Source organism: Diabrotica undecimpunctata, chromosome 7, assembly GCF_040954645.1.
Source record: "Diabrotica undecimpunctata isolate CICGRU chromosome 7, icDiaUnde3, whole genome shotgun sequence".
Lineage (NCBI taxonomy): Eukaryota > Metazoa > Arthropoda > Insecta > Coleoptera > Chrysomelidae > Diabrotica > Diabrotica undecimpunctata.
The window spans coordinates 3873326-3890601 of NC_092809.1; the positions used below are offsets into that span (position 1 = coordinate 3873326).

At 33.9% G+C, this 17276-nt stretch overlaps 2 protein-coding genes across 2 annotated transcripts in view; both read right to left on the minus strand.

Moving 5' to 3' along the window:
- Pgm1 (phosphoglucose mutase 1) overlaps window positions 1–17276 on the minus strand; it is a 39962-nt gene that overhangs the window by 19127 nt on the left and 3559 nt on the right. The window contains exon 3 of the mRNA XM_072536608.1: window positions 10357–10438. Within this exon, the coding sequence (XP_072392709.1) occupies window positions 10357–10438 (82 nt within the window). The remainder of the gene's footprint in view (window positions 1–10356; window positions 10439–17276) is intronic.
- Window positions 1173–3850, minus strand: LOC140446167 (E3 SUMO-protein ligase ZBED1-like). The gene has a single exon (XM_072538698.1). The coding sequence runs from the start codon at window positions 3631–3633 to the stop codon at window positions 1708–1710; it is 1926 nt and encodes a 641-aa protein (XP_072394799.1). The 5' UTR covers window positions 3634–3850; the 3' UTR covers window positions 1173–1707.

Sequence of the window (17276 nt, forward strand, 5' to 3'; positions counted from 1 at the left end):
GTTGCTGGATAACAAACGATCTTGACCACGAGGTCGAAATACGTGCTCGTATAGAATATGCTAGGTCCGCATTTCAACGAATGAAAAAATTCCTAATAAACTCTACGTTATCGTTGGATATCCGATACCAATTTGTAAAAACGTTTATTTATTCCAGATTGCTATACGGAGTGGAAACATGGACTCTCGGAATTACAAGTATGAGGCGTACAGAAGCCTTTGAGATGTGGGTTTTTCGAAGGATGCTGAAGATCTCTTGGACAGAGCACATGACCAACAACGAGGTGCTAAGAAGAATGGGTACTGAGAGAGAACTCCTAGGACATATTTACAGAGGAGAAAAATACAACTTCCTACGACTTATAATGGAAGGGAAAGTGGAAGGAAGAAGAAAATGCTCCTGGTTGAAGAATGTAAGAGACTGGACAGGCATGGACACACATTCGATACTAAGAACAGCTCAAGATAGAGAGCAATTTTCTGTAGTTATAGCCAACCTTCAGTAATAGAGAACGCACCTTAAGAAGAAGACCAGGCTTCGGAAGCGTAGGTCACAGCGGGTATAGAACGCATGTAACGATGTGCATCGCCACCGTCTCGCCAACGCTCCCTTCACACGCACTCCCTCTGCTGAGTTCCATTTCCATCGATGCCCGCTAGAGGAGATGGAAGGCCGAAAACGGTATAAAACAACGTATCCCACAAGAGAGAATCTGGTGGGAACTTGACCGGGCCTTTGAGTATTGACTAAAGGCCGACCGACCGGAGTTATATCAGAGCGTTGATTTTGGAACACAGTAGCCCTAGGGTGTTAACCCCAAGGATATAATTTTATTTTGTTATTTATTTCGAGTTTTACTGAGTCTGCTGTCTAGAAGAGCTACCAGTTACAGGCACTATGTAAGTAATTTTGATTTTTGTCGTTTTGAAAGTCGTCGTGTCGTTTTTGAAAGGAATTGAAAGTTTAGTCTTTCTATTGTTTGATATAGCGATGTGACGAGTCGGATCTTTTCTGACTCGAGTTGATATATCGATCAACTCGAGTTGACTCGACTTGGTGTCGTAGCAGCGACCATTAGAAGGCACAAGACTAGTTGTTGATCTTTTTAAACAATTAGAAAACCAATAGGATAAATGTAATATTGTTATTAATAAAAAATTGTAGGTATTTTCAATCAAATGTTTATTAACAATAAACTTGCTATATTTATATGTATTACGTACGAGTATGTATACCTTACATCCTCTTAATAATATTAATTCTAATACTAATTGGAAAAAATTAAAAATATAACGAAAAAATAAAAGGAACTGTGAATGAGTCTCAAATATTAAAATTTAGTTGATTGTGGTACACTTAATGATTTAAAGGTACTAACGTGCATCACTTTGCAGTTTTTAGATAACATTTATTATCTGTTGAATGTGTAAATAATATTCTAAAACTAATCAATATTGCACTCTTAAACAACAGCCATTAACTACAAACATTTTAAAGAAATCTTTGATATCTACTTAATAGGCACAAGACCAGCAAAGTTAAGTAACTGTAAAGTACAACAAAACAAAACTTAAATAATTGTCTCCTTAGATAACAAAATAACTGCTTTTTCTTATTTATAAAAAGAATACTTACAGAAAATAAAATATTTTTTCTTTAAATAAAATTACAATAAAATAATATATACGTATAAATAACAAATTACTTCAATTTTCAGTACAGAAAGAGTTTAAAAATAATAGTTCGTCCACTTTTTTTGGCATGAGTCTGTTCCTTCTTTGATTAGTAAGTAATCCAGCTTTAGAAAAAAGGCGTTCTGATGGCACAGAGGTAGCAGGAATGCATAAATATTTATATGCCATTCGACATAGGGAAGGAAATATGTGTTCCCTTTGCTTCCAAAAATGTAGTGGGTCTTGCTTTCTATCTAGATATGGCAAATCTAGATATTGTGTTAAAACAATGGTAGCAGAGGAGATTGTTGTCTGTTGCATGACAGTGTCACTTATTTTCTTGTCAAAATCCTCCCATATATCGTCGTCATCGGCTTTAGCTGAAGTTCCAGATGTCGACACTACGGCTGGTTCTGGTATTTGCTCATGAACTTGTTGAAATTGTGCCAGTTCATCCAATACATATTTAATCGCCTTTTCTGCAGCACTGTCCGTTCCAAATGCCTTTTTTTTAAAACGTGGATCTAGAATGGTTGCCATTGATGCAGTTCGGTTAACTTCATAAACACCTAATCTTTCGTCTACATTTTTCAGTAACGATCGCTGTAGGTGTTTCCCAGGTTCAGTCAATGGAGTCTTCTTCTTTAAAGAACTTTGTAGTCCTCTAACTAGAGGGATAATGCATGACAGCGTCGGATATGTTTCCCCAGATAATGCGGTAGTGATTTTTTCTACTGGCTGTAAAATTACCACACAATCTTTTAGAATTAACCATTCAGCTGATGTCAAGTCTGATGGGGGCGAGTCAAGCAGTGGTAAAGTCGCGGATAGAGGATCTTTGACTCTCAATAATCTATCTAACATTAAATATGTCGAAGTCCACCTTGTTTGTACGTCTTGCTTAAGTTTGATTATATCTAAGTTCATTTGTCTCTGCTTGTCTCTCAGTGTATTAGACGATTTTATGCTCTGTTTAAAGTGGGCCACTATTGCACGACTTTTTAATATAACATCCAGCACTGCGGCATTTTTTAAATCAGAATTTCGGTCATTTTCATTATTTTTGCTAATGCAGTCTTTTACGACGAGATTTAATGTGTGAGCAACACAAAAGTCATTTCTTTTGTTTAGGAAATCCTTGACTGCTTTTTTCATATTAGAAGCATTATCAGTTACAATGGTTACTATTTTATCAAAAATTTCCCAATTTAATAATATTGTTCGCAAAGCATTTGCAATATTTAATGATGTATGATGTTCAGACAGTTCAGTCGTTGAAATTACTATGGAATGCAATTTTACATCTTTTATAAAATGTGCAGTTACACTTATATAGCTTTTTTGACTATCTGAACTCCATATATCTGTTGTCAGAGCTATATACTCTACACCTTGTAACTTCTCTTTTACTTCTAAACTGCATATTTTGTATTTGTCTTCCAGCATCTGAGCTATTTTTTTTCGCGATGGCAATATATAATCCGGGTTTAATTTGTTTGTATACTTTTTAAAACCTTCATTTTCAACTATTTGCAGTGGTTGCATATCTACCACAATCATGTCCAATAGTGCATCGTCAACAATTTTTTGGTTCATTTTTGTAGATACAGTTAAACGTATTTGTTTTGGGCGCTTTGGAACGGGTTCATTGAATGCTCTGACATTATGTATATGCGATGGTGTTAAAATGGTATTGTTTTGATGAGAATCTGTTCTATTCATCAAGGAGGTTCTAGAACTCTGTTCGGGTGCATTATTCTCTATTTTCTCACTTGTTAAATTTTGTCCAATCACTTCATTGTACTGAACTGTATGTTTTTTCTTTATATGATCAATTAATGACGTAGTGTTCCCTATGTATTTATATTCACAAGAGCATAATTTGCATACTGCTTTGGTTTTATCGTCGTTTTTTACAAAGAAATCCCACGCCACACTTGTTCTATTTCTAAGTGACATTGTATATAAAAATAATATTCTTGCAATTTCGATACTGTTTAGTGTCTAAACCGAACTGATGCTGTTAACGTGAGTGGGGTTGATGAGTTGATCGACGCTAACACACGGTTTCACTCAATGACCGTCATAGAAAATACACAAGCTCACTGTTGCACTCAACGCCGACGACTCGACTAGACGAAACTTGACTAGGACTAGACTATGAATTCGTCGCGTCGGCTCTGGTACACGTCATCGGTGGTATGGTGATCGCAGACCGAGTTAGCTCGAGTTGTTAAAAACTGACGTCGAGTTTACTCGTTTACGATTTGACTCGAGTTGGATAACTCGACTCGCCCATCTCTAGTTTGATAGCAATATATTATATCGTCTGTAAATCTCAGATTTGTTACATATACAGAATGTGGTTGAACTAATTCTGTCTGCACTGGGAGCTCTACTATTTGATATTTGAGCTATAGCCCTATTACTTTTTTCATTATCTCTGGTATATTTTCCTTACAGCACTTAATTTAGTTCTTTTGAAATAGTAAAAACTAAATGATATAAATTAGATAAAGAATGTACTCTATTTTTAAATGTTATTCAAGTGTTATCAGTTATCACAGTCATTACAAATTTTTACATTCCAATCAGCGTAAAAAAACGCAAAAGAGATTAAGATAGGTATTTCTAAATAGTTTTGTTCATTTCTTATCTTGAAATATACTAAAATTTCCATGAAGTACTAAAGTCGTATTAGATTTATTTAGTTTTTAAACAAACTACATAGTCTATTCATTTGCTATTGAATTAGAAAGATACCATTATAAATATTATTCAATTATTCATATGATAAAGGAACTGCTAGTAGAATAACAATTAAAACATATTATCCAAGTTAGAATAATTACAATGGCAGGTTTGGTTGTAGCACAAAGTAATAATTACTAAATTAATAAAAGTATTAATCAAATACCTTAAAGTGAAGCTGAGTGCCAAAGAAAATCTTTTTTATTTTCATATTTAATTATAATAATTATCATACAGACTGTGTGAAAAAATAAAAGATTATTAAAAAATTAATACATTATACAGTATGATGCAAATGTATGGAATAAATTCATTATTTCAGAAACAGACGACTTTTAAAAAAATCTTAAAACAGGTCAATTTTAATTTTTGAATGACCATCAACTGACATATATGTGTTGGACTTTACGTCATCAGTGTCGGCGTAATGACGTAATCGACGATTTTTTTAAATACAAACCGAGGTCACGCGACAGCTCATTTGAAAGGTCTCCTTATCGTCTTTACAACGATGTAATCACTTAAATATTTATTTCTACAGGGTTCACCAAAATTATGAACTTTGTTAAGTAATGTGGAATTACAATAAATATTCATTCACTGAACTAAAACACACCAAGGAACGCCACTGGGAATAAAACAAAATAATGTTTTTTGCAGGTTCCGAAAACACAATACATTGATAATAAACAACGCTACATTATATCCTGAAATTAATTATTGTAGTAAGCACTCCAAGTCATTTTTCAAAAATATTTAAATCAATATTGTTATTGACTCTATTCATCATCATCATCAGTGGTGCTACAGCTCTAGTTGAGCCTTGACCTTCCCCAGTCTATTTCGCCAGTCGTTTCTGTTCAACGCCAACCGTTGCCAATTTGCCGCGCCGATTTTCCTTGCGTCCTCGTCCACACCGTCCCTCCATCTCAGTCGTGGTCTGCCTCTACTCCTATTTCCCGCTGGGACCGATAATAGAGTTCGTCTGGGTGGGTAATTTTCATTTGCTCTTGACACATGTCCAGCCCATCTAAGCCTACCTATTTTTATGAAGGATATTACATCTCTACCATTTACTATTTTTTTTATACTTCTCGTACAATTCGAAATTATATCGCCTTCTCCAAATACCATTCTCACAGAATGCGCCCATTATTCTTCTTAGTATCTTCCTTTCGAAGACGAGCAGAAGATTTGCGTCTGTTTTGGAGATGGTCCATGTTTCTGACCCATATGTCAGCACTGGTAGGATGAGTGTTCTATATATTATTAGTTTGGTTTTCTGGCTTAAATTTCTGTTTTTTAGCTGCTTGCTTAGTCCAAAATAACATTTGTTTGCTAGCAGTACCCTCCGTTTTACTTCTTCAGATGTGTCATTATCGTTTGTTATGAGAGAACCCAAATATGTAAACTTATTTACTACCTCAAAATTATATTGCTCTATACTGAAGTTTTCTTCGGCGTTTCTAGCTCTATCTCTGTTATTTGGAATAGATGCTAACATTTTGGTTTTTTCCTCGTTTATTTTAAGGCCCATATTTTGTGCGGCTGTCAAGAAGGTGGAAGTCATCTCTTTAAGTCCTCGTGTAGTACGTGCGATCAAATCCAGATCGTCAGCGTAAGCCATAATCTGCGTTGATTTATTAAAGATTGTTCCCCTATTGTGTAACTCGGCATCTCTTATAGTCTTTTCTAACGCTATATTAAAGAGAAGGCCCGCCAGCGCGTCTCCCTGCCTTAACCCTGCATATGTTTCAAACGCTTGTGACATATCGCCTTGTATTTGCACTCTGCAGATCACTTTACTCATAGTTGTTTTTACGAGCCTTATTAATTTATGGGGAATGTTAAGTTCATTCATGGCTTCGTATAATTTACCTCTTAGGACGCTATCGTACGCTGACTTAAAGTCCACAAAGAGATGGAACGTGTCAATATTAAATTCATTGGTTTTTTCTAAGATTTGACGTAGCACAAAAATCTGGTCAATTGTTGACCTACCTGGCCTAAAACCGCTTTGATACTCACCAAGGATTTCTTCCACGTACGTACTTAAACGGCTGTACAGGGTGTTGGAGAATATTTTGTACATTGTATTCAGAAGAGTTATACCCCTATAATTTTTACATTCCAACAAATCTCCCTTTTTGTGCAGTGGACATATGATTCCAGTGCACCATTCCTCTGGCATTTGTTCTTCTTCCCAGACTTTGACTATTATGTTGTGAATTTGGTGCATAATGCTCTTACCTCCATGTTTGATGAGCTCTGCGGGGATACAATCCACTCCTGGGGACTTGTTATTTTTGAGTCGTGTGATTGCGTCTTTCACTTCAAATATTGAAGGAGGTTCTACGTGAGTGTTATTTCTTGGTTTTTGGGGTGACGCATCATTTTCCACTTCGGTACCAAGTAGTTCTTTGAAGTGCTCAACCCATCTGCTTTGTACTGCGTCAGCACTACTGACTATATGTCCATTTTTGTCTCTACACATCGTCAGCCGTGGTTTAAATTCTTTTATTGTCTTATTTAGGATATTATAGAACTTTCTAGTTTCATTTTGCCCCTTTAATGATTGAAGCTCTTGCATAATCTGGTTTTCGAAGGTCCGCTTTTTCCTTCGATGTATGCGTTTTTCCTCCTTCCTAAGATCTTTGTACATTTGCTCCTTATCCCGTGTTCTTCTTTGTTGCATAAGTTTATATGCATAATTTTTTCTTTTAGTGATATCTTCACATTCATCGTCGAACCAACTGTTGCGTGGAGTGGATTCTTCTGGTCCTAGGACGTTGTTTGCCGCTTCCTTAATTGTTCTTCTACATATATCCCATTGCTCGCTAGCTGTTAAATTCTCATCTGTTGTGCTTTCATGTTCAAGGTAATTTTGATACCTTTCTAGTGCACGGGGCTCTTTCAAGAGTTTTAAATTGTAGCAAGTACTTTTCTTGCCCTTTTCTTTTTTTGCATTTGAGATTCTTGCTCTTATTTTTGCGCCTACTAAGAAGTGGTCTGAATCTATATTAGATCCACGATAAGTACGTACATCCATTAGATTAGAGAAGTGCCTGGTTTCTATTAGGATGTGATCTATTTGATTTTTGGTTGTACCATCAGGCGACGTCCATGTTACTTTATGGATATTCTTATGGGGGAAGTAGGTACTTCCAACGACCATGCCCTTGGATGCTGCAAATCCTATTATTCTATTTCCATTGTCGTTGGTGACGTCATGAGCACTGCATTTTCCGATGTATGGACTATATATATTTTCTTTCCCTATTTTTGCATTAAGATCTCCAATTATGATCTTGATGTCGTTTCTGGGACTTCTATCGTAGATGGTCTCTACTTCCTCATAGAATTGATCTTTGACATCCTCTTCTTTGTCTTCGGTTGGGGCATGTACATTTATGAGACTGATGTTAAAAAACTTACCTCTTACTCTTAGGTAACATATTCTTGGACTTATTGGTTTGAAGTCCATAATAAGATGTTTTACTTTTTTGTTAACAATGAATGCGGTCCCGAATTCGTGATTATTCTTGTGACAGCTGTAATATATATCGCATTGTCTCTTTTGGATAATTCCTTGGCCAGTCCATCTTACTTCTTGCACAGCAGTAATGTGTGCTTTATATTGAGTTAGTATGTCTATTAATTTTTTAAGATTTCCAGGTTCATAAAGTGTCCGCACATTCCACGTGTAAATTTTTAAATCTTTGTCCTTGTTTCGTTGCATTGGTCGTCGTCGTAAGTTCCGTCCGGTTTCTTTAGCTGTAGATCTCGTAACGATATTGACTCTATTACCAAATAGAAATGATTTGTGGTACCAACATGATGGAGCTCCCCCACACTACCTCGTTGAGGTACGAAATTACCTTAATAACGTTTTTCCAGGTAGGTGGATAGGTAGAAGGAAGGGGGGGACCATCGAATGGCCACCAAGGTCTCCAGATTTGACTCCGTTAGACTTTTTTGTGGGGATATTTAAGCAAAGTGTATCAAAATCGACCGAATAATGTAGAAGGGTTGAAGGAGCGCATCAGAACGGAAATTGCACAAATAGCACCTGAAGTCATCGAAAACGTTCATCATCATCACTGGCTCGACAACCCTTTTTGGGTCTTGGCCTGTTCCAGGATTCTTCTCCATTCTGATCTGTTTCGTGCTTTTTTCTCCAGTTTTTTATTTTTAAGGTTGTTATATCATTTTCTATTTGTTCTAAGTATCTCAGGATATGGATATTAGGTATAACATTCATTAAAATAGGACGGCTGCGTTGGATAGGACAAATAGAAAGAATGGAAGAAGGCGAAATACCAAACAAAATATTCAAACAGATGCCAGTAGGGAAAAGAACAAGAGGAAGACTGAAACTGAGATACTTAGAACATCGAAAACGTTAGGAAAGAATTTATTGCCCATCTTTCACATTATATTATTGCTGAAGGTCGTCAATGTGAACATTTTTTGTAATTTATTTGTATTTAAGTAAACATTTATTGAAAGTTAATTGTATTAATAAACCAACAGTTTTGGTGAACCCTGTAGAAATAAATATTTAAGCGATTACATCGTTGCAAAGGCGATAAGGAGGCCTTTCAAATGAGCTCTCGCGTGACCTCGGTTTGTATTTAAAAAAATCGTCGATTACCTCATTACGCCGACACTGATGACGTAATGTCCAACACATATATAAACCCTATTCATTCTACAAATTCCCAATCGTCAATAGAACCACGTGTAAGCCAAACAGGGTCGTACATCAGTACCTATGTATCATATGATTTTTAAAATATTTACTTTTGAAACTGTTAGTGTAAGAATTTCTTGAAATTTAATCATTATATCACAATTAAACTAAACTCTAAAATTCAACACGACCAGTAAATAACTTAACAATAACTATAACATAAATATAACACAATATATTAACTTAAAAATCAACACGATATAATTTGAATTTAAAATGATGGCAAGTTGGGATCTGTAACATGAGAATCTGTCTCGCTTACGGTAATAAATTATATTTAATAGCCTCTTGACGAATGAGACGGCGAATATCAACACGTGCTCATGTTTATTGATGGGAATTTGGTAAACGAATAAACTTTAGCAGTTGATATCCATTCAAAAATTAAAATTGACGTGTTTTAAGATTTTTTTTAAAAGTCGTCTGTTTCTGAAATAATGAATTTATTAAATACATTTGCATCATACTGTATATTGATCTATAAGAGATACACAAAAGATACGAAGAAGGGGAAAATATTAGAACTCAATAGATTTAAATATTTAGGAACAAAAGACGCGCACGAGGAGTTGAAAGCATTATTCATGATTGGAATGATCAATCAGATGACTCGGAAATGGATTATGATGAAGTTTTAGAAAACGAAGATGATGAGAATCTTAGAGATGTGAGTTCAGAAACAGAAGACAATGTAGAAATTCAAAGTGAAGAGGACTCAGACCAGGAACCAGAAGGAGTTGATAGATTTTGTCGTCACTTTCCTTCAACAAGGTTACTCAAAAACATAGTTGATGCTCGTCGAGGTATCACTCAGTATAGTAATAGTGCCAATACACTTATAGAAATATTTAATTTATTTATAACAACAGAAATAAAAGACATAATTTGTTGTTACATAAAGAAGCAGATAGATATTTTGACGACTGGAATAAAAAAGCCTACTAATCCAAAGCAGATGACCTCAGATGAAAAAAAAGAATCTGCAACATATCTATACGTCGATCATTTTTCACCGCGGCCATGTCTAGGGACAGATTTGAACAAATTTCGATATCTTTAAGATTTGATGACAAGAGTACCCGACAAAGGAAAGAAACATATCAATTTGCCATATTTGGAGAAATTTGGGATATGTTTGTCAGCAACTGTCAAAAGCGCAACGCGAAATAACCACTTACCTAATACTTTGTGATGTCTTATGAGGTTGGAAACAGCAGGTGTTGAGAGTATTCCTAGTTGACCAATCACCAACTTTGACACCTGTAAATATGAAAGAGAAAAAAGTAGAATTGTGAAAAACAGAAACATGAAAGAAAAAAAATAGAAGTGTGAAAAATAGAAATATGAAAGTAAAAAGTATAAACATGTAACTGATATAATTTTTCAATCATTTAAAAGAGCGAACATACATTGTCACCTAACATTAGAAATTCATCGAATAATAATTCTTGCCATTTTTTAGGATTCTCATGAGATCATTAAAATGTATAACTTTTCCGTTAACCGGTCACTATCGAATTTTCATTGCTAAAGCACAGTCTTCAAAATCCACAGAATGAAATGTCAGTTTTGATTTTTGGCAACAAATGTGAGATATTTTCAACAAATTGTTAATAATTTTAAAACATTCCTGAGGCCGTCCAAATAACCCGATTTCAATTCCATTAAGTACGTTAGATAGGTTAGGTGCGTTTTTATAAGCAAAGAAATTGGCAAACTTCTATATGGTTTAGTTTTTGTTATGCAAAATTTAAAAAAAATTCAATTAAAAAAAATTTAGATTGCAGAATTATTAAGTCAAATCTATTAAATCGATTTTAATGAAATTTGGTGGGATGTTTTATTATTTTATAAAGATTTTCAAGACGAATTATGAAGGCCTTAAGTGCGATCTAAGTGGTTGAAAAACATTGAATAAGAAAAAGCTTGTTTCCCAATATTTTTGAAATTATACTTCTATACGCGCGCTCCACGTTAGAAATTTGTATGGGAGTGAATCTGTGAAATCATTACATATGTAAGATAATGAGTAAGAGAGAGACAGAAGATATATTTTCTCTCTCTTCCTCCCTCGAATATAAAAATGTTCCTTTTGTATATATATTTAATGTTATATATATTATATAATATACATATAATATTATATATATATATATATATATATATATATATATATATATATATATATATATATATATATATAGTAAAATATTTATTAATATTATTATTTATGTGATATGTTTTGTATTATTTATTAAATGTTCATAATTATGTATGACCCAGAACTGTCAATTTTGAAATACGTTTGTGTCATGTCCTCGGTAGTATAGTAGTCAGTATCCCCGCCTGTCACGCGGGAGACCGGGGTTCGATTCCCAGTCGAGGAGGACTTTTTTATTAATATTATTACATGGTAAATTAAACATATGCGTAAGTAGAAAAGTTATGTATATTATTGTCATTTTTAAATACTTATGAATATTGAATTTTAATTTGTATTGTATTATTATATCGAATTATGTTGCAGTGTATTGTATTGTAATTTTTATATTAATAACAAAATAAACAATGAATTTTACTGTAGAGTATGTGTAAAAAATTTTTGCATTCAATTCCTTTCATACATATATGAAAATAAAAATATACATTTTCATCAAAATATTGATTCAATCCTTAATTTACTATACTCCTATTACAGGTCAAATGTTGTTTATTAATTGTTAATAAGTTGTTATTAATTCTGTTTCTCTTTCTGCTATGTAAATTTGTAACGGCGAATGCGTGTATAGAAGTGTAACTTCTACCGGCAGTCCCACTGGACTGCCACACCCGTTTTTTTTGTATTTATATCTATTTTGTAGCAAGGGCAATAAATTAAAACATTTTTAACTAGCTGTATCTTTAAGAAAATTGAATTGTCGCTATTTTTTATCCGTACCACTTTGCTCTAAAATGAAATGTTTTAAAAGTCGATGTTTTTAGATATTTTAATTTTTTTGTTAATGTTCCCGAGCTATTTGAGAGGAAGGATAACACAATTATTACTACTGAAGTCATCACCTATCTATTTCTGCAAAAATCCGAATACCACCTTTCACACCCACCTCAAAACAGATCCGCCCTGGTCTATTATGTTCACTTTGATAATGTGTTGACATTCTACAATACTTTTACCTGGCTGAACTTTTAAAAAATGAAAATTGTAATGTGTATCAATTATTTCTTTAATACTCTCTCATAATCTTCCTTTCTTCTGGTATCTAATAAGAAGGTAAATCTTATAGAAATCTAGAGCGACAATATAAGGTGTGTTTGCTTCTTTTTCTTTTTGAATATAAATGCATTTTGATTGTTTTAAGAGGTTTAGCCTGACTTTTTTTTAATCTTTCATAAACCAATCTTCTCATAGGTCAAGTGTCGAGTTTTCCTCGTCCCTCAACAAAGGACTCGGTGGCGTCCTTTATTTCCCCCTTTCATTTTTTTTAAATATACCCCCCTCCCAAATCTATAAACCCACGTCCCAAAGCTCACCGTTGTGAACTTCAACACCCCTGAGCGCCGGTTTGCAAGGTGAACCAATTTTTTAATCCCCTACTTCCCATCCAAACAAGTATCGTTACAATTTGAACTTGTATATAACTTGGAGTTTACATACGTCATTTTGTTTCAATGGAGCGCCAGTTTGTTCTGGCGCCACTAAATTCACGCAAGTGTAAATCCTACTTAAAATATACAGGTGCTATTAGGAGATAGTTGTTGGTATGTGTAAAATACTGGCAGGTTATTCCCTGCCTGTTAAATTAGGAAGACTAAAATAAATATTTTGATATGATTTAATACATTTTTATACAATAACTTAATAAAGACAAGTTTTATATAACACTATTTAGGTACATTTAAAACATAAAAAATAATACTGATAGCATTTGACCTTCTTTGAAGCAATTTATTATTTATTAATATAGTGGTAACAGCTAAACATTTAACTTATTTATTAGATATATTTATACTATAAATAGATTAAATTACTATAAGGTCGTTAAGTATTTATAAATATCAGATACTGATCTTAACAATTCAAAAACATTATTTACGCATTTGATCACATTAAACTGGTTAAAAAATATGTTTATAATATGATAAATAATTAAGGATTTTAATTATCGAATTATAACGAATATTTTTTATAAGTTACAGTTAAACATACATTGGGAGAAATGGTTTTAATTTGATAATTTATTACACACTAAAATATTCAAGTAATTATGGGAGGTTATTTAATTAAAGTTAATAATGAAAGGTCGAAAACAGCTTCACTTGAATTTATTTCTAAAGAAAAAATTAATTTTGTGATACGAAAGAGTACTGTGAAACAGATACACAGAGTGGGCGACTGAAAACAGTTCTCGCTACCCTTATGCTCAACAATTGCTTAATTAAAATGTGCATATACACAAACAGAACACGAGTTGGCGTTTTTGTTATTTTTAGATTTTACCATTCTAAAAATTGAATTTATAAATTCAAAATAAAAGTCGCGATGTCTCTGGTTCTAATCAACGAAAATCGAGGCTTTTTTTAATTTGGGGTACCTCGTTGCACTGCATTAAAAAAAAATAATTAGTTAATTTGTGAATTGTTTATTGAACCGAGTAATTTGTTTAAACAATTAAAAATAAATAAAAGAAAAGGATAATGCGAGTGAATAATAAAAGTAAAATGTAATGGCATGTCTCGCAAAACAGAAATCCAAAAAAGGTATATCGATGGAAGGCAACCGTATATTCGTATTTCTGACTATTGGTCGTCTTCAGTACGGTGCAGCCAAGTTAGAAAAGGAGCATGGTAACTTAGGAATGGATCACTACAGGAGCAATGCGACCAATTTGTGGCGTTAGAGTTAAAATGTAGTGGATAGAAGGCTGTAGTGATCCTTTCCCAAGTTGACATGGTACTTTTCTAACTTAGCTGCACCGTACTGAAGACGACCAACAGTCAGAAATACGTATATACGGTTGCCTTCCATCGATATACCTTTTTTGGTTTTCTGTTTTGCGAGACATGCCATTACATTTTACTTATATAATTTATTTATTTATAAGCTTTCAAGGATCATTTAAAATACGGAAAAATCATTTCTTATACTAAAAATATTGTCCTGTCACCGTAAGATAAAACTGAAAAAAATTTAAAAAGCGTGCTTAATCTCTTGAGTGATGTCATTTTAGCAAATAATAAGTGAATTATAGTAATTGAGCTAATGACAAACTTTATTAAGCTACTTAACAGATAATATCTTTTATAGTTGTTTATTTATATTCTATAAAAATTCGAGTACCACTTAAAACAATCCTTTAATCAATTAACTAGTTCATTATTAGGAAGATATCTAAGGTCACGATTCTAAGACAATTTATTTGCTGGAAAATCCTTCCAAATGTACAAGGAACAACAAAGACATGAATGAATCTTGCGGGAAAACAATATATATATATATATATATATATATATATATATATATATATATATATATATATATAAACAATATATAATTAGTAATAATCGAAATGGACTACATCTAACATGACAAAAATATAATTGTTAATACCCAAAAATAGCAAAAAAGCAGACAGCAACTTCTTTTCCCAAGGATTGTGGTGGTAGAAGTTAAAAAACTGTTCTAATAATGATCAAGAAAGCAATGATCGTCGGTTTTAATAAACAAAATAAAAAACTGAGGATCAATTTAATATAACCGTCAGAAAATTTAACTTGTTAATTTCCCCAAAAAAGACAAAATGCATGGTTACAACAGCAAATTTACTAAGATGTCTAAACCTCAAACAAGTCTATGTAAAAATGAAAGTGGGCAAATCCTCAGTGACCAACAGAGAGTCACAGAAACCTGGAAGCATTATTTTCAGACCCTACTTGGTACATAAGTAGACATGGAAGGTGAAATGGGTACGAACTATGTAGAGAATGCTCCAACCATACAGGAAGTTCTCGAAGCTATTAAAGCCCAGAAAAACAATAAAGCCCCGGGAGTTGACGAAATACCAGCAGAATTGTATAAGGTAGGTAGTGACCACCTAGCAAGTCACATCCATGCGCTCATCAAAGATACATGGCAAGAAGAAAAAATATCTGACAACTGGAAGAAAATTATAATATGCCCGATCTATAAAAAAGGAGACAAACTCCAGTGCAAAAACTACCATGGAATTTCTCTACTATGTACAACATATAAAGTGCTCTCGTATATTATAAACCAGTGGCTCCAACCACTAGCAGAAAATAATATAGGAGAGTATCAGTCAAACAGATCTTAGATCTTACAAACAGGCATACGACTCAGTCAAAAGCAACAAACTCTACAATATATTGGCTGAATTGGCAATACTACACAAGCCAATTAGACTCATTAAAGCCACAATGGATGAAACTCAGGCATATGTACGAATACAAAATCACCGGACAGACTTTTTCAAAATTTTGCAGGGACTGTTGGAAAACCAACTAATTTTTCACTACTCAAATTTAACCTAACGCCGCCTCTGTAGTGTGAATATCAAATATCTATTAGTAAAAAAAGACCAGACGATAGTCAGCGTATTTGACACCTCTTCTGCCCGCACACCTCTAGTCCCTTTGCCCTCTCTAGTAATATAAAGTCAGTCTCATTAAGTATTTCAAGCATAGAAGTCGCTAAAGAAGTTTGTCTCTCCTCCTCCTCTCTCTCTCTCACCCGTGCCACACAACAAGGGCATATAAGTTAGTTTTAGTGTTGAGTTTGTAAGGTGTTACCATAAAAGATTGTTGAAGTAATAAACCGCTAATAAAAGTGTTGTGAATAATTTTCACCCCCACAAGAGGCACAATAACGAATCAGCTACCTAACAAATCCTGTAACAAAAACTCGACAGGTCGCCACGAGGGTCTTGGTGCGCTACGGGCACGGTGGAAATAACCCCATCGTTTCCCTTTAGGGACTAAAGCAGGGAGATGGGCTGGTACCAACTTTGTTTAACCTGCCACTGGAGTATGCGGTTAGGCAAATGCAAACTGGACGAGGAAACCTACTGACCAACCAAATGGTTCAACTAGCCGCTTATGCCGATGATATTAATATTGAGTAGAACATCAACAGGAGCACAGGAAACATCATCATCATCATTCTGACTTTACAACCCTACGTGGGTCCTAGCTTCCTCAAGAATTTCTCTTCTGTCATCTCTATCCATCACCTTTCTCCACCAAGCAAAGAAAACATACACAGAGTTAAAACACAAACAAAAAGGCTAGGTATGGAAATTAACACAGAAAAAACAAAAATAATGATACAGACGAGAAGAAATATAGTCCCACAAAACATTGTACATGAAGATGACATTGAAACAGTTGGAAAGTTTACATATCTGGGAGTAGAAACACAACAGACTCCCTCTATGACGAGAACTGAAATGCAGACTAATTACCTCGTTATAAGCCGATCACGTTATATCAAACGAAAAAAAGTTGTTTACTTTTATTGTCAATGATATACGTTAAAACAAAAAATCTGTATTCTGTAAATCTGTATAAAGCATATTTTCAAGGATAACATAAACTATTGCTTCTGCAATTGGAAGAAGCCTGTCATTTTTGACTGCTTTAAATCGCCCAGTATTCTATTTATCATATTTTCTAAAGATGTGAAACAGTTGTATGCTTCTTCATTTGCGTTTTGTCTTTGGATAAAGTTTCTTATAACATTTAAAGCCCTTTCCACATCTTGTCTATTACGACCTTCTTATTATTAGGTGCGAATGGTCAACCCCCTACAATGACACTTGTGAATCATACATTGTAAATTTCCGAAGAAGTTTATTGCGGGCGGCAATTAAAATGGGTATTTATTTATAGCCACGGCCGGGCCAAAAACGTAAAAAAAACACGTTTTTCGATATTATTTTCTCTTGTTATAACCAAATTTGCCTCTCTATTGAGGGTTATAGTTCAATACAAATTTCACGGGACATCTAATGTACCTCGTTATAAGCGAAACCTCGTAATAACCGTGTTCGTTATAGAGGGAGTATTTTGTATATGCCGACGG